Source organism: Gorilla gorilla, chromosome 2 (assembly GCF_029281585.2).
Source record: "Gorilla gorilla gorilla isolate KB3781 chromosome 2, NHGRI_mGorGor1-v2.1_pri, whole genome shotgun sequence".
Taxonomy (NCBI): Eukaryota; Metazoa; Chordata; class Mammalia; order Primates; family Hominidae; genus Gorilla; species Gorilla gorilla.
Window position 1 is genome coordinate 25,540,334 of NC_086017.1, and position 27,703 is coordinate 25,568,036.

Sequence of the window (27,703 nt, forward strand, 5' to 3'; positions counted from 1 at the left end):
TAAGTGTTTGATTCCATAATATGAATTTTTCAAGTAAACAAGCCATCCAATTGACAAGTAATTTTACAGAAGTTCTAATCTTTTGGAGGCAGTACGAGAAAGGAAGGGGAGGAGGAGAGAGGATGCATGCATGCACAGGCTCTGGAGTCAGAATAATCTAAGCATGAATCTCAGATCTCCTACTTACCACAAGCAAGATTTTTGGACAAGTTGCCTAACTTCTTTGTGCCTTCAGTTCCTCAACTGAAAATGAGGATAATACCATCTACATCTCACTGGTCTGTTGTACAGAGTAAATACAATGATCCTTTGTAAAACACTCAGATAAAACATCAGTGCTTCTCAGGATATATTTGTTTTACCATTATTTTTCATGTACCAGTTGTTATTTGTTCAACCAGAAAAAAAAAGGGCAAAAAAGCATTTTGGCAAAAGGATTCTGTCTTTCCAAAATGTTCCAGATAGGATATATCCTAATTTTTAATGTTAATATTTTAGCTATGGCCTTTTTTTTCTCTTTTTCTTTTTTTTTTTTGAGACTTGCTTTGTTGCCCAGGCTGGAGTACAGTGGTGTGATCTCAGCTCTCAGCAACCTCCGCCTCCCGGATTCAAGTGATTCTCCTGCCTCAGCCTCCTGAGTAGCTGGGATTACAGGCATGCACCACCATGCCCAGCTAATTTTTGTATTTTAGTAGAGATGGGGTTTCACCATGTTGGCCAGGCTTGTCTCGAACTCAAGACCTCAAGTAATCCACCCGCCTCGGCCTCCCAAAGTGCTGGGATTACAGGCATGAGCCACCGCACCTGGCCTTTTTTTTTTTTTTTTTTCCCTTAAAGAGATGGGGGTCTTGGTCTGTCAGCCAGGCTGGAATGCAGTGGTGTAATCATAGTTCACTGCAACCTTGAACTCTAGGGTTCAAGTGATCTTCTAGCAACAGCCTCTGGAGTAGCTGGGACTACTGGCACGTAACATTACACCTGCCTAATTTATTTTTTGTAGAGATGGTGTCTAAGTTGCCCAGGCTGGTTTTGAACTCTTGGGCTCATGTGATTCTCCGGTCTTGGCTTCCCAAAGTGCTGGGTTTACAGGTGTGAGCCACCATGCCTGGCCAGCTATAGCCAATTTTTACAGACATAAGGAAAAACATAGATTCCATTGATAAGAAGGATAAGAAAAACAAGAGGAAAACTAACTAAACAACCCCCACAACTCAAAACAAAACAAATAAAAACTTGTAATAATAATTTGATTAACAAAATGATGAAATTTGGAAGATATAACTATAGTTAACATTTATGTATACATAGCACGTTTCACGCACAGTTTTAAAACACTTCATATGGTCAGGCACGGTAGCTCATATCTATAATTCCAGCGCCTGGGGAGGCCAAAGCGGGATGACTGCTTGAACTCAGGAGTTTGAGGCTGCAGTGAGCTATGATGGTGCCACTGCACTCTGGGCTGGTCAACAGAGTGAGATTCTGTCTCCCCATCTCCCTTCCTCCTAAAAAGCCAAAAACAAATTTACTTCATATATATTATTTAATTCTCACAACCCTATCAGATTGATACCATTAATCTTGTTTTATCGATGAGGAAATGTAGGCCCCAGGGTTAAGTGATTTTACTAGGTCTCATAGCTAATAAGTGATGAGTCCTTTATTTATTTATTTATTTATTTTGTTTTAGAGACAAGGTCTTGCTATATTGCTCAGACTAGACTTGCACACCTGGCTCAAGCGATTCCCTCACCTCAGCCTTCCGAGGGTAGCTGGGACTAAAGGCACACACAACTGGGCCTGGTTAGAATCCTTAATAAAGCCTATATGTGGCACTGGATCAACATTTTTACTTTCTACATACTGATAATAAAACCTATTCTAAGTATACAAAGGAAAAAGAGATTCAGATTACTAACTAAAAAGTTTGCCATAAGACACGTTAGCAGGGAGAAGGCACAGTTATTTCTTTCTGAACTGGAGAAACAATGTGGAGTTTTCTTTTTCTTAATCACCTCAAATCATTTTAGCAGAAAACTAGGAGTATTAAGAAAAAAAAAAAAGAAAAATAACAAAAACCAAAAACTAGAGCTACAAAAATCCTAACAGTTGATCTCACAGGCAACCAAAAACAGTAACTACAAGCCAAACATTTCACAGTATTTTTTTAGGTTTAAATTTCAAAACAAGCATTTGGTGTATTTTGCTTAGCTGACCAAAATCTATTCTTAAAGAACAATGTGGGTGGGAAAACGTGTGCATATAAATGAAGCAATCAGTGCAGTAAGGCTCATGTCAAGCAGTTCTAAAAAACAGACCTATACTGCTTTATAAACCTGATTCATTTTACCTCTACCACTTTGCAGGAAAATGAATTTAAAACCTTAGAAACTGAGTTATTACAAACTTAAATTCACATTCCAATTTCTAGTCATCTATAACTTGATCAAGGTCAGAAACAACAAAATGGAGAATGTAGTAGGAGGAAAAGATTAAGCAGGAAAAAAGAGATAATATGGTAAGAATATGAGGGTTAGTAAATCAAATTTTTATAATAAAGGGCAAGTGTCAAGTGTCCCCACTTGACACTTATTGATTAAGTTAATCAATAACTTAATAACACCGATTTTACAAATTATAAAAGATACAGTTGTCAGGAATGAATATATATTCTTGCTGGATGAAAACTCACAGCTATCAACATATTGTGTGTAAGAGCTAGAAGGGATCTGAGAAATCAACACGGGAAATGTGTTTCAACAAAATTTGACAATAAAATAATTGGACAATTGCATATAAATGAGATGTCATACACCCTTAGGTGAAGTTAAGATGACTTTCATGAAATCTGTTTTGAAACCAACATCACAGGCTGTTGCTGTCAAATCTACTTAAATATATCTTAATCCCTTTGCTAAAAAATTCACTTGTCATATATGAAATTCACCACTGAGTTTTCTAAATTATTAAGGAGGTAACTTCAAATAGGACCACTGGTTTGAGCATTTTACTCTAAGTGGGCCTCTTAGAGGACTGATTCTCAATTCTACATTTCAAAAGAAAATACAGACTTAAAAACAATCACAGGTACTATAGTCACCTAAGTAGACACTAACAGAATCAAGTGATTATCATCAAATTATATTAAATATTCATGCCAAAATGGCAGTGCATAAAACAGGAAGCCCAATCTCTACCTTTTAAAGACAGCATCATGTGAACCAAAAAATGCATAGTAGCTGATGACACAGGTAAAGTTCCGTAATTTCCATAATACTAACACACAAAGATGATTTTATCTACATTCACTATCGTAAACAGATCTCACAGAGACTGAGAAAACTTGGTTGTGACGTTTGCTTTTGAAAATGTTAAGATTAATTCCAAATTTTTTATTTTTGAAATAGCCTAACTTTCATTAAAGAAACATTACTGCGCCTTTGAGGAAAAAACTAACTTTTCTCCTCACAACTGTTTAGATATTTTTCTGGGCCCTGATTATCCAAAGTGCAAGAATTCTTCAAATTAAAATAAGCAGTTCAAACCTGTAAAAAATAAACTTTCTAGTAATTACTTAAACTATAAAAAATGTTACTAGGTGATTTGACCGAGACCTAAAAACTTTTAAAAAGATGGTTTAGCTCTAATCATATTAGGGCACTTTGTGACATCTCATGTCTTTTCTTCCTTGGGTGTAGTTATGTATACATTTTGTCCTGTAGTTGAGAGGGCAATTTAAAGCAATGACCTAATTACAGATGGATTTGTTGCTGTTACAGCTGTCAGAATTGACCCGTGGCATCATTAAAGGCTTCACTGAAGTTAGGTAAGAAAATCTCACATAATCAAAATGCTCTGAAAATCACATTTTAAGCTTAAACATTTTTACTAATCCTAAATGGCTCAATTTTGTGTCTGGTTTTCTTCATACCACCAGATACAGTTTGGCAAGTGCTCAAAGGATGAATTGATAAAATTAATACAGAAACAACTAAAGAATTCTAAAAAATCTAAAATGATTACATATTATAAAATAGCAATGCTCAAAATCTGGATTGCATGTGCTCTCTTATAAAATTATATAGTGAAAGCATATTTATTTGGGTACAGAATATTCATTCATTTGAGGCAAGATCTCACCTGTCGCCCAGGCTAGAGTACAGTGGTGTGATCATAGTTCACTGTAACTTTGAACTTCTGGGCTCAAGTGATCCTCCAGCCTCAGCCTCCTGAGTACCTAGGACTACAGGATAATTTTTAATTTTTTTTTTGGTAGAGATAGAGGTCTTGCTATGTTGCCCAGGCTGGTCTTGAACTCCTGGCCTCAAGTGATCTTCTCGCCTTGGCCTCCTAAAGCACTGGGATTACAAGCGTGAGCCAGACTGTATCCAGCCAAAATTTTCATTCATTCCTTTATTTATTTTTTGAGACAGGGTCTCACTCTGTCACCCAGGCTGGAGGGCAGTAGCATGATCTCAGCTCACTGCAGCCTTGACCTCCAAGGCTCAAAAATCCTCCCACTTCAACCTCCTAAGTAGCTGGGACTACAAGCATGAGCCACCATGCCAAGCTCATTTTCTATATTTTTGTGGAGCCAGGTTATGCTGTCCAGGCTAGTCCTGAATTCCTAGGCTCAAGTGATCCTCCTACCCTGGCCTCCCAAAGTGGTGGGATTACAGGTAGGAGCCACTGTGCCAGCCCAGGATTTTCACATAATTCTAAAATCCAAATGCTTACTCTTGAAAGTGATTCTAACAAAAAAAAAAACAAAAAGCAACTATTCCTTATGTGCAACACACTGACAGTTTTTTTCCCTAACACTGTAAAATCTGAAAAGATCTGTAGAGTGAACATCCATATACATAACATCTAAATTGTACCACTAGTATTTTACTCTATGTCTTTTATTGTAGATTCATCTATCCTTCCATCCACCCAGTTATTTGATGCTTTTTAAAATTAGATACAGACATCATACATGTCACCTCTAAACACAACATTAACTAGGGTTAAACATCTGTTTAGTATTTTCCTTCTAAGAGAAAATTTATATGCTATGAAAGCATACAAATGAACCACCTTATCAGTTTTGACAAATGTATATAACATAAACCCCTGCCAAAATACAAAACATTACCATCATCACATAAAGTCCCTTCATGCCCCTTTCCCAGTTGATCCCTCCTCGCAATGGCAATAATTGTTGTGATTTTTTTCAATTATAGATTCTGGAACCCCATATAAATGGAATTTTATTGGTTCTAGAACCTTACATAAATGGAAAGAATGTACATACTCTTGAGTAAGGCTTTCACTCAGCATAATATTTTAAAGATTTATCTATGTTCTTGAGTTTATCAATATTTCTTTTTATTGCTCAATGGTATTCACCATTGATGTTGTTTTAACAGTGACATATGAAATACTTATAGATTCTGATTTTGTTCCTTACCTTCATATTGACATCGGCCCCATTGCCAACTAGAAGCTCTAAACACAATGCTCCATGTGTTGATGCAGCAGCAAAGTGCAAAGGAGTAAATCCTTTTTCATTCTTTTGATTTACAATAGCACCACAGTCTATAAGTTCATTCACTACAACATCTTGTCCATTATAGCAGGCTACATGAAGAGGTGTATTTCCATAGGCATTTGGTTCATTCATCTATTAGAAGGGAAAAAAATGTGAATGTTAAAGTAGTTTTGCTAATTATCAATGTTGTGAGCTATTTTAGCAACCTGTGGTTGCAATCACATTACTAAAGTGAGAAACGGAGACAAGATAAATACAGAGATGAGGCTTATAATTCTAAAGTTGGTTTAAAATAATAAACCCTTGACAAGCATTTTGGTATTACATTGATTTTATACATTCAGGGAACATAATTCACATATACAATGTCTACTTCATGACAAAACTGAATAATACAAAGGTATCTTAGGAAAATGTAAACTAATGTATTTTTAAAGGCGTTCTAGGTAAAGGATTTACCATAGAATTAATTGTAATCATAAAAAATGAACACAAACTGAAGATTCTGAGGTATATTCAGTAACATGCACATTTTCAACTTTTTCATTTTGCAGTGACAAAGGCTAACCTTAGTAATAAAGTACAGATCAAGATTTTAAAAAAAATGAACGGCATGTTCTATTTATTTAATTCATTTTTTGCTTGGGCTCTAAATATCTTCCAGTGTCATATGCAGGTATTTTATCACAAGTAAAAACAGTATGCTCAAAAATGAGAAACAATTCATGTAATTAAGCGTTTTGCTTTTCTTTTCTTTTTTTTTTTTTGAGACAGGGTCTCATTCTGTCGCCCAGACTGGAGTTGAGTGGCACGATCTCAGCTCACCGAAACCTCTGCCTCCTAGGCTCAAGTGATTCTCCTGCCTCAGCCTCCTGAGTAACTGGGATTACATGCACACACCACTACCAACTGGCTAATATTTGTATTTTAGTAGAGACGGGGTGTCACCATGTTGGCCAGGCTGGTCCTGAACTCTTGACCTCAAATGATCCACCGGCCTCGGCCTCCCAAAGTGCTGGGATTACAGGCGTGAGACCCTGTGCCCAGCCTTGTTTTTCTATTTCTAATAAATAAGGGAATACTTTATATGATTAGTGTGTAGTAAAGAATCTGACCTCTCCCAAAGAGAGGTCTGTCCTTTGCCCCTGGCTTCAGGGAGGTAATCTAAGATATTCCTGATAAAAGAGTCTCTATTTAGAGTGGGAGCTTTGGGTCACCAGGTATCATGTATTTGGAGACTGAAATCAACCACATGGACAACCAATCAAGCCATGTAATGGAGACCCAATAAAACCGAAAATGAAGCTCAGGTGAGCATTCCTTGTTGGAAATACTTCATTCATACTGTCACACACTGATGCCAGGGAAGAACAGTACTGTGTCCTGACTCCGTGAAGAGCGGACAAGGGAAATTTTGCCTTTAGAATACTCCTGCACTCTATCCTATGTGTCTCTTCCTTTGGCTGATCTCAGTTTGTATCTTGTCCCTGTAATAAACCACAACCATGAGCACAAAGCTTTTAATGAATTTTGTGAGACTTTCTGGTGAATTATCAAACCTGAAAGTGGTTTTGAAAGCCCTCTAAACTTATAGTTGTCATAAGTAAAGGGTGGCCTTGTGTGGAGACTCTGGACCCTAATCTTGTAGTTGGCCCCAACATAATGCAGCTTTAATTAACATTTTCTTTTCTGGGATCACTGGTAATAGAAATTAGAGGAAGAAGAAAAGTTAACACTTAATTTTAATCAAAGTACCTAGATTTTTTCACAAGAAGGTAGAACACAGACAAGGAACAGATTCTCCCTCAGAGCCTCCATAAGGAACCAACCTTGCTGACACCTTGATTTAGAACTTCCATACTCTAAAACTCTGAGAAGTTAAATTTCTATTAGCCCTCCAGTTTGTGGTAATTCTCTAGGAAACTTAAAAAAAAAAAAAAAAAAAAAAAACCACACAATTGGGGGCCAGATGTTACTAAAAGGCTCTAAGTCTGGCCACTTATTTTGATGAACACATAGTCACCAGAGTTTACAAATGTAACTGACTGTCAATAAAGTCAGTTTTAAAAATTGCACCAGAATGGACTTGAAACAGTAATCAGAAACAAAGTTGCCTCATTTATCTAGATCAAGGGTCTTTTAAGATATAATTTCACTCTGCTGAAACAGAGGTACAGGAATTGAGATTTTTGCAACGTCTTCTTGTGATCCTCACACTTTCAGTATTTATTAGCTTGTTTCAGGCAAAGTGTTTCACATGGTCCATCAGTTAAGAGCCTATTTAGCCCTACAGTTCTGTCATGTATTCTTTGTCCAACCCAGGCTATCACCTACTTTTCTTTTTTGTAGCTGATCTAAACTGTATCCCTCTAGCAGATCCTTATGCTACATCTTCTAATTTACTGTTTTATTAAAGAACCAATGAGTTCTTCAAAATGTGTGTTTTGAAGAATCAGTGACTTTGTCAGAACTCTCCCTGAAGTAAGAATAAATACGCTGAGTGGGCTGGGCGTGGTGGCTCATGCCTGTAATTCCAGCACTTTGGGAGACCAAGGCAGGAGGGTCACTTGAGGTCAAGAGTTAGACACCAGCCTGGGTAACAGCAAGACCTCATCTCTACAAAATAAAAAAAAATTAGCCTGTAGTTCTAGCTATTCAGGAGGCTTAGGTGGCAGGATCACTTGAGCCCAGAGTTCAAGGTTGCGGTCAGCTGTGATTGTGCCACTATACTATACAGCCTGGGAGACAGAGACCCTGTTTAAAAAAATAGTAATAAAATAAATAAATAAACAAGGGAGTAAAGTACTTATGTTTAAAGGATGGCTTGTGAAAAGCTACAGGTATTCTAAGTTATCTCAATTCAGGAATCAAATATATCCAAATAAAGCAGCATCCCCTTTTAACCAAACAGAATTATATAGTAAGGAATACTTACACTTGGTGGGCAAAAAACCTCTTGTTTTCCTGCCTAGCTCTTGCCAATATTCTGTAATGCAAACTGCTACGTCATTTTAAGAGAGTATCAGACTAGGCAAAGAAGACTAACAATAACCCAGCTATCTAATAATACAAGTGTGTCTGATCTGCTGATTCCCATAAATGAAATGGAACTACAGGGCCTGGAACGTGATACAGAAGAAAAACTGGCAATAAAACACCTTTGAAGTGTATTTTACCTCTTAACATGCTTTGACTATTTACATGCCTTGATCATAAATCAGTGCACTAGATATTATGTAAAGGACTATAAATATCCAATTAAAACATGAAAACATTGTATAAAATAATTTCTTAAACCTGAAATAACTTGTCAATAATGTAAGTATAAAAGGGTTCCATAATTTTATACTGTTCAATTAATATACCTACATCAACACCAAGATCTAGAAGGTACTTGACTACGCTGATCATTCCACTAGAGGCTGCTGCATGAAGAGGTGTGTAAGACTTTTTATCCTTGCATGTCACTTCAGCTCCATGCGACACAAGCAATTTCACTACTTCAATGTGACCTAAAAATGTGTTTTTGAAGAAAAAAATAGAGATGAGCATATGAAAACTATTAAATATAATCCCAAATATCTTTAAGCAAATTTAAAAAATGCAAAATAGATGATGCATGACAAGTCATCAATGAATCATGTTAACTTGAGAGAGGACAGAAGGAAAATTTTAAGACTTCAGGGGTCGGCATAATGGCTCATGCCTATAATCTCAGCACTTTGGGAGGCTGAAGTGGGAGGATCACTTGAGCCCAGGAATTTGAGACCAGCCTAGGCAACACAGTGAGACCCTGTCTCCACCAAAAATAAAAAAAAATTAGCTGGGTATGGTGGCATGCACCTGTAGTCTCAGTTACTTGGGAGGCTGAGATAGAATTACTTGAGCCTGGGAGGTTAAGGCTGCAGTGAGCTGTGATCATGCCACTGCACTCCAGGGTGGGCAATGGAGCCAGGCCTTATCTCGAAACAAAACAAGACAAAAAAATAGAATTCAGGATAATTTTGGTAAGTGTTGGCAGAGACAATTAGTAATTAAAAAGAATGTTGGCCCTCTGTATACACTAGTTCCATATCTGCAGATTCAACCAACTGCAGATTGAAAATATTTGAAAACATAAAAACAGTTAAAAAAAATTAAAAATGCAGTACAACAACTATTTACATTGTATTAGGTATTATAAGTAATCTAGAGATGAATTAAAGAACAGGTTATACATACATACTATGGCATTTTATATAAGGAACTTGAGTATCTTCTGATTTTGGTATCCAAAGGAGTCTGAAACTAATACCCTAAGGATAACAAGGGACAACTATAATTCCTTTGATTATGTTATTCAGTGATAACCCTGCAATCTATCATCTTCCTTTTGCCTAGATCTTGTTTTTGGTCTAAGGTTAGTTTAATACCTTCATAAATTCTAAAGTTAGCTTTTCATTTCTAATGCTGGCATACCATATTGTATGTACTTTGCTTTATTGTGCTTTGCAAATATTGCATCTTGTTTCTTAAAAATTGAAAGTCTGTGGCAACCCGGTGTAAAGCAAGTCTATTGGCATCATTTTTTCCATCAGCATGTGTTCATTTCATGTGTCTGTGTCATGTTTTGGTTATTCTTGCCAATATTTCAAACTTTTTCAATGTTATTTTATCTGTTTTGGTGATCTGTGATCACTGATCTTTGACATTCCTACTGTAATTGTTTTGGGGCATCACAAACTGCACTCATATAAAGTGGTGAACTGATCAGGCACGGTGGCTCACGCCTGCAATCCCAACAATTTGTGAGGCTGAGGCAGGCAGATCACCTGAGGTCAGAAGTCGAGACCAGCCTGGCCAAAATAGTGAAACCCTGTCTCTACTAAAAATACAAAAATTAGCTGGGCATGCTGGCACACACCTGTAGTTCCAGCTACTCGGGAGGCTGAGGCCCGAAAATCTCTTGATCCCTGGAAGTGGAGGTTGCAGTGAGCCAAAATCATGTCACTGCACTTCAGCCTGGATGACAGAGTGAGACTCTGTCTCCCAAAACGTGGTTAACTTCATAAATGTTGTATATTCCAACTACTCCATTCCCCCATCTATCTCCTCTTCAGACCTTCCTCTTCACTCAGACACAACAGTATTAAAATTAGGCCAAATAATAACCCTATAGCAGCCCCTAAGTGTTCAAGTGAAAGACAGTTGCACACCTCTCACTTTAAATCAAAAGCTAGAAATGACTAAGCTTAGTGAGAAAGGCATGTTGACAGGTGAGACAGGCTGAAAGCTAGGCCTCCTGTGACAAAGTTACCAAAGTAGTGAATGCAAAAGAAAAATTCTTCAAGAAAATTAAATGTGCTACCAGTGAATGGACTAATGATAAGAAAGATGAGTAGCCTTACTGATGATACATAGAAAGTACTAGTGGTCTGGATAGACGACCAAAACAGCTACAAAATTCGCTTATGCCAAAGCCTAATTGAGAGCAAGGCCTTAACTTTCTTCAATTCTATGAAGGCTGAGAAAGGTGAGGAAGCTATAGAGGAAAAGTTTAATCCAGCAAAGGTTGATTCATGAGGTTTAACGAAAAAAGATGTCCCTGTAACAAAAGTGCAATGTGAAGCAGCAAGTGCTGATGTATTAATAGAAGCTGTAAAAAAGTTATCTAAAAGATCTAAGATTATTAATGAAGGTGGCTACATTAAACAGTAGATTTTCAATGTAGATGAAACGGCCTTCTATTGGAAGATGCCGTCAAGGACTTTCATTGCTAGAGAGAAATCTATGCCTGCCATCAAAACTTCAAAGGACAGGCTGACTCTCTTCTTAGAGGCTAACGCAGCTAATGACTTTAAGTCAATGCTCATTTACCATTCTGAAAATTCTACAGCCCACATGAATTATGCTAAATCCACTTTGCCTATGCTCTAAAATGGAACAAAGCCTGGATGACAACACATCTGTTTATAACATGGTTTACTGAATATTTTAAGCCCACTGTTGAGACATACTGCTCAGAAAAAAGAAGATTCCTTTCAAAATATTACTGCTTATTCACAATGTACTTGGCCACCCAAGAGCTCTTACAGACAAGGACATTACTGTTGTTTTCGTGCCTGCTAACACAACAGTCACTCTGTTGTCCCTGAATCAAGAGTAATTTCAACTTTCAAAGTCTTATTGTTTAAGAAATAACATTTGACGTGGATATAACTGCCATAAATAGTGATTCCTCAAAGTAAACTGAAAACCTTCTGGAAAGGATTCATCATTCTAGATGCCATTAAGAACATTCCTGGCCAGGTGCGGTGGCTCACGCCTGTAATCCCAGCACTTTAGGAGGCCAATCACCTGAGGTCAGCAGTTCGAGACCAGCCTGGCCAACATGGTGAAACCCTGTCTCTACTAAAAATACAAAAATTAGCCAGGCGTGGTGGCGGGTGCCTGTAATCCCACCTACTTGGGAGGCTGAGGCAGGAGAATCACTTGAACACAGGAGGCAGAGGCTGCAGTGAGCCAAGATCACACCACTGCACTCCAGCCTGGGCAACAAAGTGAAACTCTGTCAAAAAGAAAGAAAGAAATAAAGAAAGAACATTTCTGATTCATGGGAGGAGGTCAAAGTATTATTATTAACAGGAGTTTGGAAGAAGTTGATTCCAACCCTCATGGATGACTGAGGGATTCAAGACTTCAGCAAAGGAAATAACTACAGATGTGGTAGAAATAGTGAGAGAACTAGAATAAGAAGTGGAGTCTGAAGATGTGCCTGAATTGCTATAATCTCACGATAAAATGTGAACAGATGAGGGGTTGCTTCTTATGGATGAGTAAATACAGTGGTTTTGTGAGATGGAATCTACTCCCAAAGATGCTGCGAATGTTGCTGAAATGACAACAAAGCTTTTAGAGAAATGACTCCAATTTTGAAGGAAATTCTACTGTGGGTAAAATGCTATCAAACAGCTTCACATGCTACAGAGAAATCTTTTGTGAAGGGAAGAGTCCATCGATGCAGCACATCTTTGTCTCATTTGAAGGAATTGCCACAGCCATCCTAACCTTCAGCAACCATTCACATTGAGGCAAAACTCTCCATTATCAGAGATTATGACTTGCTAAAGGCTCATGTGATAGTTAGCATTTTTTTTAGCAATAACATATTTTTAAATTAAGAACACTGAAAATTAATAAAAAAGAAAAAACAAAGACATGTATATTGTTTTAGATGTATTGCTATTGCACACTTAATAGACTATAGTATAGCATAAACATATTTTGTAACTAATTAATTATTTTTAGAAACGGGGTCTTGCTCTGTCACCCTGGCTGAAGTGCAGTGGTGTGATCAATCTCACTGTAACCTCAAACTCCTAGATTCAGGTGATCCTCCCACCTCAGCCTTCTGAGTAGCTAGGACTACAGATGCATACCACCACACTGGGCTAATTTTTAAATTTTTTTGTAGAGACAGGGTCTTGCTCTGTTGCCCAGGCTGATCTTGAACTCCTGGCCTGAAGCAGTCCTCACACGCTGGGCTCCCAAGATGTTAGGATTACAGGTGTGAGCCACTGCAGGGAGACTAAACATATCTTTTATATGCACTGGGAAACCAAAAAATTTTTGTGATTTGCCTATTGCTATATTTACTTTGTTGTGGTAGTTTAGCACCAAACCCACAATCTCTCTGATCTCTGCCTTACTGGAATCGTTTCAATCTGGGGGTTTCTTGGGCTTGTTTCTTCAGAATGTTAGCTCTTTAGAACATGCAGCCAAAAAACTCTTTTTCCTTATAATTTCCACCAGATCTTAACCAACTTAGTTTACTCGCCATTTTAACCATGAGGAAAGGGTTGGTTATACTGTGTGATGGTTAACAATCAACTCCCAAATCTCAGTGGCTTAAACAATCAATGTTTTTATTTCTCTCTCAACCATTAACAGGTTGGCAAGAGGGCTCTGCTCAGTTACTCAAGGACCCAGGCTCATGTAACTGACATCATCTTGAATGTGGCTGGTCACTGTGCCAGAAAGGGAAACAGACTGCAGTTTCCTATCAGTAATTAAATGCTCCAGCTCAGACAGATGTTGCTTTCATCCATTAGCCAAAACTAGTCCTAGGCCCCACCCAACTACATAAAAAGGCCAGGAAGGGGGCCATGTATCTGGAAGGTGAGAGGACCACTATTCTCCTTTCATAACTTGTCACTTTTTGTCAGATTAGATTATACAGTGTTTTCTCCTTCTCCCACAATCCTTCCCACCTCTGTGTCTTTGTTCATGAAACACCTTCTTTATGTGGAACGTTCTGCTTGGATGTCTCCTCCCAATCATTGCTATTATACTAGTCCTTGAAGAAACATGTCAGATCCAACCTTTCCTGACCAACCCAATCAACTCTCTTCCCTAGAAGCCCTATAAGCCTTGTGATGTTTCTTAAACGGAATCATTAATTACTAACTCTTTAATTACTTTTTGTGCATGAATCCCCAAATATATACTTTCAGAAGGCTGTTCTACTTCTTGATATGTTCCACAAGGCCAAGAGCAGCATAGAAAACAAGCATCCAAAATATATTAGTTACACTGAAGAAATTGCTCGTGATGTCATTTTAAAAATCCCTTCACAGAGAATGAGTCTATAAAAAGTTAATAAATGAGGCTTTCAAACAGAGGCACCCCTCCCTCAAAAAAATTAAGCCAAGATACTGCAAGATGCATAAAGAATCAGGCAGATTCAGTTGTTTATATGTAAATTATCAATTAAAGTAGATATTTACAGCCTCTTTCCCCCCATTTTAATATGAAAAAGAAATATCTACTATTATGTTTCTAGAAAAGAAATAATGCAACGAGGTGTTAAGGTAATTTTTAAAAATCAATTAAAAAATTTTTGAGACGGTTTTGGCTCTGTCACCTTGGCTGGAATGCAGTGGTGTGATCACAGCTCACTGCAGCCTCGACCTGCTGGGCTCAAGTGAGGTGTGTGCCACCACACCCAGCTAATATTAATTTTTTTTTTTTTTTGTAGAGAGAGGGTCTCACTATGTTGCCCAGGCTGGTCTTCAACTCCTGGGCTCAAGGATCTTCCCACCTCAGCCTCCCAAGGTGTTGGGATTACAGGCAAAAGTGACCATGCCCAGCCCAAGGTAAAAAATATTTATTCAGTACCTTCTGTGTCAAAGTCATCACAATAAAGTAATTTGAAGCTAAACTTGGCTGAATATTTATAAAAGTACTGAAAGCAACAGGAAAGATGAATGTGTAAAGGGACCTTGACAAAGGTTGATGGCAGGAGCAAGCACAAGGTGGGAAGAAGAAAATGATCAATTCATTTGGAGATGAGGTGGGGCACTAGGGAACAATGACAAATAATTCAATAGCATAAGTATAAGAGTTAGGGCCTAAAAGGAAATTAACGGAGCCTCAACCAGGAAATGGAAGGCCAGGGCTAATAAGGAAAACTGGGATAAATAAATTACAAGACTACACATAATCCCCAATGTCTCTTACACTAACATTGATGAATTCTCTGAATATAACCTAGAGGTGACAATGCTCGTACTTTAGGTTTGTCTGTAAGAGAGGTGACCAGTCAATAGCTTCTTACTTTCACATATTTAACTCTTTAATCCTGCATACCTAGAATGGCTGAACAGTTTTAGAAGCTATATGTTGATATTCATCTTATTCTGTGCTTCAGGGAAGGAAGAGACAGAAAAAGGATAATTATAAATCTCTGCCTAGTTATGCTCATAAATTAAATGGGCAGTGCTATATGGTACTATGGTTTAAATGTGTCCTCCAAAGTTCATATGTTGGAAGTGTAATCCCCAAGGCAACAGTGTTAAGAGGTGGGAACTTTAAGAGGTGATTAGGCAATAAGGGCTCTGTCCTCATGAACATATCAATGCTATCTTGGGAGTGAGCTCCTTAAAAAAGATGAGTTTGACTCCCCACAATGTGGTGCTTCAAGAGGGCCCTCACTAGATGGTAGTGCCTTGATCCTGGACTTCCCAGCCTACAGAACTGTAAGGAAATAAAATTTCTGTTCTTTATAAATTACCCAGTCTATGACATTTAATTTTAGTAGCACAAAATAGACTAAAACTTGTGGTGAGGTCCAAGAAACACAGAATATCTTTTTCAACCTCAACTGAGATGCCTAAAAAGTGACACTTAGCGGGTGAGAAACAACAGAGCCATTCTGGCCCCCTTGAAATACACACATTCAACTATTCTGGGAGCTCAACTACAGGCAACCTGCAAAATCCCCCTGGCCTTCAGTTGTATGAAAACAGTTGTTTAGTCAAGCTTAATTCTTTGTAGGTAAAAACACTGATGCACTCTGCTTACCATATAAGCCTCTTAACGTAAGATGTACAGTTTTACATCACATAACCTAGTTGTTCCTGTCTTGAAGAGTAAGCCACACCAGAATATTCAGAAAGACCAAGATGAAAAACTACAGGCTGTGAGAAAGGGACCTTAAGATGCAATACGGAACTTGCTTCTGGCTATTACCTTCAATTAACACAAGAAAATGGCCCAGTACATAACTAACGGCACATATCTTTGGTGTAAACCACCATACACCAAGCTTTCAGCTTTAAAAATAGGGACATTTGCAGAAGTTCAAGACCAGTCTGGTCAACATGGTGAAACCTCATCTCTACTAAATATACAAAAATTAGCTGGGCGTGGTGGCAGGCGCCTGTAGTCCCAGCTACTCGGGAGGTGGAGGCAGAAGAATCGCTTGAACCTGGGAGGCGGAGGTTGCAGTGAGCCGAGATCACGCCATTGCACTCCAGCCTGGACAACAAGGGTGAAACTGTCTCAAAAAAAAAAAAAAAAAAAAAAAAAAAAAGGGGGGGGGGAAGTGTGGGGAGGGGACATTTGAAAAGGATGTTATATATTTTTTTTAATCTTCCTTTACACTCACACTGAAGGTCAGAGCTGCAACGCAATACGGATTCTTGGGCTTCTGCCCAGTGCATGGCTACATGGTCTCTACAGTTTCCTAGTCATGCAAGTGTGATGGGAGAAAGGCTATACTTTAGCTGCACTCAGTTCTCAGTGCCACTCCCGGAGACAGCAGGACCCTGTTTAGGGTGATGACCCCATAGTGGGTAGAAACTCTGAAGTACAGAGGGACTCTGGATGTTGCCCGCTTAGAAAGGAAAGAATTTGCCCCAATGGAGGTCAAAAGCATCACTCCACAGTCTGAAAGGGGAGGGGGAGAATGCACAGTCTTCTATCACCCAGGGAATTAAATTAAATTCACTGCAGAACACAGTTGGGATGTGTTCACTGAAAGCAGAGGCATACATACACAGGGTGGCAGAACCGCTGCTGGCCAAGGTGAAGGGGCCAGAGCTGTATGTGGAGAGGTGGAAGATGCTTCATGAGCTAAATCCCAATCCCAGGGGAGCTGGTAAGACCATGGTCAATTCAGTGTTCATGACAGACACACTTAACCTTATCTGCTATTTGGTCAGAGCAGGACAAGCAAAAGTGTGTTGTGAGGTATGGGGGAGAACATATGGTATTGGTCCCTGCGGTCACGGCAGTCAACAGATCCTTCAGCAAAGGGACACCAACTACTATTACCTCATACTATGCCACAGTTAACAACCCTAGATCAAGTTTGGCATATACTTCATTCTGAAACAAACGTTTCCTCTCATGCCTTTGACAGAAGAGAGGCACTGGATTCTCGATGAAGCCAGGAAAATTCTGTTGAAAACGTCTGGAGGCACGTTTTTTCCCATTTGAGGGGAAGAAAGTTTATTTTTACAAACAAGCCCAAATCCTTGTAACAGATATGTGGAAAGTATTAGAAGAAAAAGGAGATGGCTGCTTTAAGACATCTCCAGACCAGGCATAGTGGCTTACACCTGTAATCCCAGCACTTTGGGAGGCAGAGGCAGACCGATCACCTGAGGTCAGGAGTTTGAGACCAGCCTGGACAACATGGTGAAACCGTGTCTCTACTAAAAATACAAAAAAGTTAGCCAGGTGTGGTAGCAGGTGCCTGTAATCCCAGCTACTCGGGAGGCTGAGGCATGAGAATCGCTTGAACCTGGGAGGTGGACTTGAGTGAGCTGAGATCGTGCCGCTGCACTCCAGCCTGGGTGACAGAGCAAGACTCTGTCTCAAACAAAAACAAAAACAAAAACAAAAACAAAAACACATCTCCAGTATTACATGTTTGCTAACTACAGATTACTTCAGCTTCTTGCTCACCATGGACCTCTGAAATACTCTTACGAACTACTGAAGAACCTTTTCGAAGGAGAAATACTGTCATATGGGGATAAGCAAGAGTGGGAAATCAGCATGCTCACTTTGGTTGTGGTGAGCTGATCTGGGATTGCCTTCTGAGGCTTATTGAAAAGGGAACGAAAAATGACATATTACCGTCTATTCCCAACTTCATCATTTATCTGCTTAATTCTGACTATGTTTTTCTTTTCTGTGGACATACTGTTAGAAATACTGAAGGCACTTTAATATTTTCTTCAAATATCATTTCTTAAAATTAATCATGCTTTATGTGACTATTCTTCGGTGATAATATTTCATCTATTCAATTGATATCATTTCTCAAAATGTAGTAATTTTCTGATACAAAGGAGAGAGATAAGGTAAGGTCTCTGACGCATGAATGCTGTTGCTTTTGTAAAAAATCACTGTTGACACCTTATTTTAAATGTTTTATTGGTAATGAGAGTGGGTTTTGTACATCACAATCTTCAATTTAGTATACCTATGTAGAATTTTTTTTTCAGAGTAACTATACTGGAATTGAATAAAGATTTTCAAAACTTTTCTTAAAAAAGAAAAAGGATTCTACTGCTTTTGGTTGTTTTCATTATAGGCACACGATTTCCCTGGGCCTTGTGGGTATCTATAACTGGTTTGAAATATACAGACATGTTATGTATAGACTTATTTATCTAGAAAGAGTGTATTATAACTGGTTTGTATCTATTTTACATATTATACAGTTGACCCTGGAATAACAAAGGTTTGAACTGTGTGGGTCCACTTATATATGGATTTTTTTCTACCACATGTGGTTCAAAAATACAGTATTCAGGGGATGTGAAACGCTCATACACGGAGAGCCAACTTTTTGTACATAGGGGTTCCCCATGGTCGACTATGGGACTTCCATATGCAAGGATTTGGGTATAAGCAGGTGGTCCTGGAACCAATCCTCCACATATATGAGGGATGGACTATATAGTTCTTGAGTTAATATTCCTCCATTGAATCTTCTGTTAATCTTTTATTTTTAAATGAGAGTCAAGAAAAGACAAAACCAAGAACAGAAAGTAATGAGGATAAGCTACGGCTCTTAGAAAAGTGGTTAACTAGATGTCTTTGTAATCAGGTAATGTGACTGGTAAATCAGGGAATGATACAAGTATTACACAGAAAACATGTCAGTTCATATGTGCTTTTTCCTGCCCAGGAGTTAAAATAGCAGAAGCACAGGATTATAACCTCTGGCAGGAAGAAAAAAAGCCCTGAGCTCTATGGCTGCAAAGTGAGTTCTTTCAGCTGTTTTAAGAACCTTGAAAAATGAATGTCTACAACCATGGCTTCTTACCAGAGGCACAACCCCAGCCTTATAGGACTTTAAGGATTTATGGCAAGGTGTACTTTCTCTATACTTAGAGATCTACCTTCCTCGGCAGTTTTAGCATCCAGAAGCGAGCATTTCTATTCTGCTGTTTTTGTGCATTTAAAAATATCCTGTAATAGGCTGATTTGTCTCCCCGGCTCTGCAAGAACCAATTAATGTTTCTGTTAGTGCTGTGGTCACACGGTTGCATAGGTTTTGGGTGGTCTACCCCAGGCCTATTATTCCCATGAGCTCTATTAGTTTTAGAGTACAATTTTGCAGACTGTAAGATTTTTCAAGAACATATATATTATGTTACAGCAAAAAAGTCTGTATTCCAAGCCCCAGTTTCTTTCTATAAATTTACTATTATAGAAATCAAACATGAGAATACACATTTAACCCACTGGTTGGCCCAAAATAATAGGCTTCTTAATGCATCTTTGTTACTTTTACCTTAATATTCTCATACAAACAAAAATGGGTATGAGAATGGGCTTTAGTAAACATCAATCCTAAATTATGTATTCCAGGCCTGTGTCTGGGACGTCTCTTTCTTTAAGGGTAAATGGAATTAATTTCAAACAGCTTTTAGAAGAACTGGACCCAGTGTACTCCAAACCTCCGCCATTACCAGGGTTGTTCTACCTGGGCATCAAACTCAGATACTGTGTAGCTTTTCAGTACCCTTAAAGACAAATGTTATACAAACAGCAAGAACTTAAAATGTACAACTTTTCTAAATATATAATATCAAAAACTAAATTTAAAAAGTACATACCCATATATGCTGCCCAATGGATAGCACGCCTATCTTTCTTGTCAAAAGCATTAATATTGGCACCTCTAGACAAGAGTAGTTTGACCATCTGGAATAGAAGTAAACACAGTGTCATCAAAATTGTGAAGCACAATTGTCTATGAATGTACATTTGTGACAGTTACTTATCTCAATTTCTCTGGCACTAAATTTCTGCAGTTGCTAAACAGAAGGAGCTAGACTAAATACTGAAGGTTATTTAACATAACAGGACAAAACTTGAAAAAAAGGTTAACTGTGGGTGCTACTGAAGTCAGGCATCAGTACCTTTTTAGGATGCCACTTTGTGCCTTGGTATTTTATGAACTAAGTACAAATCTGGAAAGTCTAAGACTAAAATATTTAATAAGAGGTTTTGTTCCTATTCATAGTCCAAAATGTTAAAAGTGCATTCTCATTCTAGAAATGTCTTAAACTTAATTCAAACACAAACATAGTGCCTACAGTATAATTATACCTGAAGGTCACTGCATAGTCTGCTTACCTCACAATGTACCAAAAATAATAATTGCAACTAACCATATTTACAATAATTTCTCCACTGGAAGGCTACCGCAGATCTCAAATAGGGATACATCTGTAACCTTAACTGCAGTAGAGGCAAGGATTCTTTACACTGGAAAATCAGAGAAGTACAGTAGTCTCCCCTTATCTGCAGTTCCACTTTCTGCATTCAATTACCTGCCCTCAACCATAGTCTGAAAACAGGTGACTACACTACAGTTACAGTGGGATATTTTGAGAGATAGACTACATTCATGTAACTTGTATTAAAATTGTTCCATTTTATTATTATCTCTTACTGTGCCTTAATTATAAATTAAATTTTATCATCGGTATGTATAGGAAAAAAACACAGTATGTATAGGGTTTGGTACTATCCAATGTTTCAGGCATCCATAGGGGGTCCAGGAACATATCCTCTGTAGATAAGTGGGAACTACTTTGAAAAAGACATGGCAGCCACTAGCTCCCAGCCACAGAATCTTGGGAATGTTACTTTACCTATAAGTTCCTATCCCTGCAACAAAAATGAAAGACTAGACAAATTGGCTTCAAAGGTTCTTCTGTTACCTTCTCTAAATCTTCGGTGTACACATAAACCCCAATCTTTGCTATGACACCTAGCACAGACAACGTTTGTTGTGTAAGATAACTAAACAGCAATTTTCTTAAATTGTTTTGATGGTTCTGTCACTAAAGTATTATCTTGACTAAATGTTAATAAACTACTAAAAAGCATGTTTTCTAAATTCTGCCTTCCTTTGCTATTTACTTCTGGAAAAACAATAACATATCTCTGTCTTCACATATTTTTCCTCCCACAATAATAGAACATACTTTTCCTGTTGTGTTAAGAGTTGGTATTGTTTTCCTTGGTCACCACAGGTTAACTGTGCACAAGTAGTATCTACTACATACATTTCTAAATTTGAGAAAGTTATAAAAGGAGGCAAAATTAGACAAAAATGAGAAAGATAAATAGTTCTGTATGCCTTTACTATGCAAAAATGCAAGTTCTTTAATAACTGGGGGGTGGACAGGAGGAGAGAAAGATCATGGTCTAATTGAATGCCACCTACCTCACCATGTCCACTGAAAGCTGCATGATGTAATGCAGTCCTCCCTGCTCGATCAGACACGTTTACATTACTCAGAAGAGGTACCAAAGCTTCAGCACACTTTACAGCTTTATTAGCAGCAGCTATATGTAAAGGGGTTTGCCAATTTTTGTCTCGAGCATTAACATCTGCAGAATGCTTCAAAAGTACCTGAACTGCTTCCTAAAACATATGAAGATAAAAGTTATAAAAGACAAATGAGTTAAGAGTTTGAGAAATTATTTCTATATATAGTGTGCGTGTGTGTGTATAAATATGTATCTACATATGAAGAAAATAAAAAAGCTCTCATAGAACTCACTATAAACAAGTAGGAATTTACCCAAGGAAAGAAAATATTTTGAATGTAAAGCGATACTGAGAGTACTCAGAGCCATATAAGATGCATCAAGATCAAACATTCCCTTTCCCCACCCTACCATTAAATGCATAAACATTCCTATCAAAATGTGCAAGAAGAAATACTGACAACTATTATCCAAAAACATTCATTTCTTATATCTTATTTTTCTAGGTAACAAGATACAATTTATACTTTGAATAAATAGTTTTTTGGTTTTGTTTTTTGGTCTTGCTCTGTTGCCCAGGCTGGAGTGCAGTAGAGCAATCGTAGCTCACCGTAACTTCAAATTCCTTGGCTTAAGTGATCCTCCCACCTTCGCTTCCTGAGTAGCTAGGACTACAGGTGCATGCCGCCACCCCTGGCTAATTTTTTAATTTTTTTGTAGAGACAAGGTCTTGCTATGTTGCCCAGGCTGGTCTCAAACTCCTGGCCTCAAGTGATCCTCCTTCCTTGGCCTCCTGAAGTGTTGGGGTTACAAACATGAGCCAGTCATAGAGCCACACCTGGCTCTTTGAACAATTTTAAGTAATAGATTTTTTTACATTGCATATATAAAAATTAAAAACATACTATTTCTCAATATATTATACATGCTATATTTGACAAAATGAAAAATCACTAGGATCGATTTCATTAAAAAAAAAAAAAGACACAACATATACAAGGTTGTTTTTGCAGTGCTGCTTAGAGAGAAAGTTAAGGCAATTTAAGAGTCTACTGTCCAAGGGATTTATCTCCCAGAAGCGCATGGAAAACATCACAACACTACCTCTATAAATTGGACTCATGGCAGGATTCCTAGGAATTCAGTATGCCATCAACATTAAGCAATATAATCAGAACTAAACTCAGCAAAATTTTTCTCCTTTCAGTGATAATCCTAATTTTTGGTAAATTATTGGGGAACCTGCCCCCGATAATTCAAAGTGAGTCCTTTTCTATTTTCCCTAAGTGTCGGCTGGTCTGAGAAATAAAGGGAAAGAGTACAAAAGAGAGAAATTTTAAAGTTGGGTGTCTGGGGAGACATCACGTGCCCAAGCCGCAAAACCAGCAAGTTTTCATTAGTGATTTTCAAAAGGGGAGGGAGTGTACGAATAGGGTATGGGTCACAGAGATCACATGCTTCACAAGGTAATAAAATATTACAAGGCAAATGGAGGCAGGGCGAGATCACAGGACCAGGTGAAATTAACATTGCTAATGAAGTTTTGGGCACACAATGTCATTGATAACATCTTATCAGGAGACAGGGGCCGGGCACGGTGGCGCGTGCCTGTAGTCCCAGCTACTCGGGAGGCTGAGGTGGGAGGATCGCTTGAGCCCAGGAGTTCTGGGCTGTAGTGCGCTATGCCGATCAGGTGTCCGCACTAAGTTCGGCATCAATATGGTGACCTCCCAGGAGCGGGGGACCAGCAGGTTGCCTAAGGAGGGGTGAACCGGCCCAGGTCGGAAACGGAGCAGGTCAAAACTCCTGTGCTGATCAGGAGACAGGGTTTGTGAGCAGACAACTGGTCTGACCAAAATTTATGAGGTGGGAATTTCCTCTTCCTAATAGGCCTGGGAGCGCTATGGGAGACTGGAGCCTATTTCATCCTTTATCTGCAAATGTAAAAAGACAGATGTTCCCAGAGCGGCCATTTTAGAGACCTCCCCCGAGGAACGCATTCTCTTTCTCAGGGAAGTTCCTTGCTGAGAAAAAGAATTCAGCGATATTTCTCCTATTTGCTTTTGAAAGAAGAGAAATATGGCTCTGTTCTGCCCGGCTCTCAGGCAGTCTTAACTAATGGTTATCTCCCTTGTTCCCTGAACATCGCTGTTATCCTGTTCTTTTTTCAAGGTGCCCAGATTTCATATTGTTTAAACAATTTGTGCAGTTAACACAATCATCACAGGGTCCTGAGGTGACGTACATCCTCAACTTACAAAGATGATGGGATTAAGAGATTAAAGTAAAGACAGGCATAGGAAATCACAAGAATATTGACTGGGGAAGTGATGTGTCCATGAAATCTTCACCATTTATGTTCAGAGACTGCAGTAAAGACAGGCATAAGAAATCATAAAAGTATTAATTTGGGGAACTAATAAATGTCCATGAAATCTTCACAGTTTATGCTCTTCTGCCATGGCTTCAGCCAGTCCCTCCATTTGGGGTCCCTGACTTCCCGCAACAGTAAATGAATGCCAAACTACATATGAAAATGAAAACGACCAAAACCGAAAGAGAATCTGGGTTCTCATGTCAATTCTATTATTTACAAGGCATACTATACAAGTCCTATAAAACTAACCCTAAATGTTCTTATCTGTAAAGGAGATGGGGGTGGGGGAAATAACATCTGCCTACCACTCTTTTCAAGTATGCTATAAAGCATACTAATGTACATGAAAAGTGTTAGAAAGTGAAAATAGTTAGAGCATCAAGGAAGACTGAACAAAATACTATTAGCCATGAATCACCCATACCACTTTAGACCTCTGAAATAAAAAGTAGTCAGAACAGTTTGAAACATGGGAAATAGCACCAGTACTTAATAGGGATGGCAAAAGACTGAAGAAATGCCCAGTTATCTATCAAATTGCTAAGGAAGTCAGCCAGCTAATCAAAGATATATGGAGGCCTATCACTCCACAATTCCACAACAGTGATTTATCCAAAAGATTTAAAAAATCCATCCAAGAATGCTCATAGCAGTTTTATTCCTAACCACCAAAAACCAGAAATGCAAATGTCCATCAACAGAAAAATGGATAAACAAACAGTATATCTGTACTATTACTCAGCAATGAAAATGAACCAATAACGCATGAAACATGGATAAATCTCAAAAACGTTGAACAAGAGAAGTCGTGACACAAGAATACATACTGTATGATTTCATTTTTATAAAGTTCTAGAATAGGGAAATTATGCTAAGAGAAATCAGAACAGTGGTTGCCTCTGGGGACAGGGAAGACTGAAAACGGACATGAGGGAACTTGCTGGGGTAACAGAAATCTTCTATATCTTGACTGGGATAAAGGTTACACAGGTGTATACATTTGGCAAAACTTAAGGGTGTACACTAAAAAATTCATGCATTTTAATTGTAAGTTATATTTCAATTTAAAAAGGAATATGGAAAGAATACATATATGAATACTCACAAAAATTATGGAAAACAAGGTATAAACACTATCAGGATTCCTGATCCTCACCTCTGAGAACAGTACATTGTGACTTGGGGGATCTAAAACTAACACTATATTGGGAAATGTTAGTAGGTATGTTAGTGGATATAATAAATAATTTAAAATAAAATGAACAATTTGTAATTGGATAAACTGGGCAAACACAGAATACTAGAGATGTCAGCCTTGCCTTATCCACTCCCATTTTGGAATTCACAATACAAACATTAAAGCTTCTGGAAAGTTTGGGAAATACTTATGTTCCATTAGTAAAAACAGGAAAATCAATTCTACTTTTTTGTTTCACTAAAAAGCAAGAACAAATCTGGTTCACAGTAGGTAAGCGTAGGTAAGTGGGCACCTAAATAAGGCAATAAACATAGCAATTAAGACACTAGAGTATCAAGACAGATCAAGGTGTGAACCCTGAGTCCATTATTTCCTACTCAGAGTAATACATGTCAGATCACAGGCCTGGTGCGGTGGCTCACTTCTGTAATCCCAGCACTTTGGGAGGCCGAGGCAGGCAGATCACAAGGTCAGGAGATCAAGACCATCCTGGCTAACACGGTGAAACCCCGTCTCTACTAAATATACAAAAATTAGCCAGGCGGGGTGGCGGGCGCCTGTAGTCCCAGCTACCTGGGAGGCTGAGGCAGGAGAATGGCATGAACCTGGGAGGTGGAGCTTGCAGTGAGCCAAGATCGTGCCACTGCACTCCAGCTTGGGCGACAGAGCGAGACTCCATCTCAAAACAAAAAACAAAAAACAAAAAATGTGTCAGATCACAATAGCAGTGACCTTTGAAAATTCAGAGAAAACTGAAGAAAATCCCTAAAGGTTGGAGACATTAAAAAAGAAGAGGTGAATTTCTAGAACTACAAATCAAAGAGCCTGATGTCATACCCTAGGATAATTCTACATCATATTATCAGTGTATCATCATAAGCACACAGAAAATAATGTGGGGATAACTAAGGGCACAGATGATTTTATTAACAAAAAACATTATTATAGTAATCTAAATTCTAAATTTTCAGTTATTAGAGGGAATGTGTTAGAAATGCTGCTGGTGTGTCTTGATTTTTTTTAAAAGCTAAGTAAACATTCCATGACATTAATTCAAATGAGATTATGAAATATGGGATAATGACTGAAGGTTAAACAACTGTACTCAGAGAGTATTTATTATTACCATGGGGTCAGTATAGAAGAGGCTCCACAGTACCAGTTTTCCCCTTTGGTTCTATCTTTTTTTTTTTTTTCGCAGTTCTTACCATTGATTTGAAGGAAAGCACAGGAAAAACAAGGGCTTAACATATTTGCAAATAAACACAAAGCTTGGAGAGACCACACAATATCTCATGTGATAATGGAATTTAAACTCAGTTATCTTGACAGACCTAAAATGTAATTCCTGATTAGGTTAAAATATAAGTCGTATGCTCTCCAGCAGTGCAGTGTGGTTTTTTAACACACACACACACACACACACACACACACACACACACACACACACACACACACACACAGACACACAGACACACACACACCAAAAACAAAACCCAACTCCTAATACTTGGATATCCATTTATTCAGAAAAATATGCAGTACTTACACAGAGCTGAACTATATGCTACTCTTAAAGAATGACAGTCATAAATCATAGTAGTAGAGACAGATTGAGATAGCCAGCTAGTAGGAGGTGGTGTGGAAACTATGTCACTGAAGGAGAGTTGGGGAGTCTAGGAATATTTAACCTGAAGCAGTCTTTCTTAACCTAGTTTCAGTGAGGTAATTAAGCACTAAGGTAGTACGGTATGTGCTAAGTTAAGTTCTCTTCTATGCATCTATCACTGTGCTAGCTATTCTGTCCTTAGGAGAATTTAGAAAACAGTCACTCCAATCAGCTTGCACAGGATTTAGTTCTCCCACGGTATCTCAAAAATATAAACCAAAAGCCACCTACAGGTGAAAAACCCATCTCTCTGTGGCCATAGCTATATTTTCTGTTAAATGTAATAAGTATAGCTACTTTTGCTCTCAGGACTTAATGAAAATAAGTAACAATGGCGTAAGTGATACTCTTGACACTAATGACTAGGTTTTCTAGCAGTTTTACTACTTAGGAGACCTTCTTTTCAAAAGAAAAATGATACTCAGTGTTTACAGAAGTTATATCTTTTTGGAATGGCCACATTTTATAGCTGTTTCTCATAATCCTGCAAAAGAGTATCAATACTACATAGCCTTGTAATTTTTAGTTATCTTTTTCTTTTTTTTTTAGATGGAGTTTCACTTTTGTCACCCAGGCTGGAGCGCAATGGCACGATCTTGGCTCACAGCCACGTCTGCCTCCCAGGTTCAAGTGATCCTCCTCAGCCTCCAGAGTAGCTGGAACTATAGGCGGGCACCACCAAACCTGGCTTTTTTTTTTTTTTTTTTTTTGTACTTTTCATAGAGATGGGGTTTCACCATGTTGGCCAGGCTGGTCTCGAACTCCTGACCTCAGGTGATCTGCCCACCTCAGCCTCCCAAACTGCTGGGATTCCAGGCGTGAGCCACTGCGCCTGGCCAATACAATATTTTCTTTATC

The 27,703-nt window shown here is 38.3% G+C and overlaps 1 protein-coding gene across 13 annotated transcripts in view; it reads right to left on the minus strand.

The window, feature by feature from the left end:
- Positions 1 to 27,703, minus strand: part of ANKRD28 (ankyrin repeat domain 28) — a 195,011-nt gene that overhangs the window by 48,420 nt on the left and 118,888 nt on the right. For all 13 annotated transcript variants that reach the window (XR_008677970.2, XR_008677968.2, XR_008677969.2 and 10 more), the window contains 4 exons: positions 21,555 to 21,755; positions 19,933 to 20,020; positions 8,903 to 9,045; positions 5,453 to 5,665 (listed from right to left, as the gene is read on the minus strand). Coding sequence is in view for 10 of the 13 variants with exons in the window: in XM_019023464.4 (XP_018879009.1) it covers positions 5,453 to 5,665; positions 8,903 to 9,045; positions 19,933 to 20,020; positions 21,555 to 21,755 (645 nt within the window). In the remaining 3 variants the exon portion in view is untranslated. The remainder of the gene's footprint in view (positions 1 to 5,452; positions 5,666 to 8,902; positions 9,046 to 19,932; positions 20,021 to 21,554; positions 21,756 to 27,703) is intronic.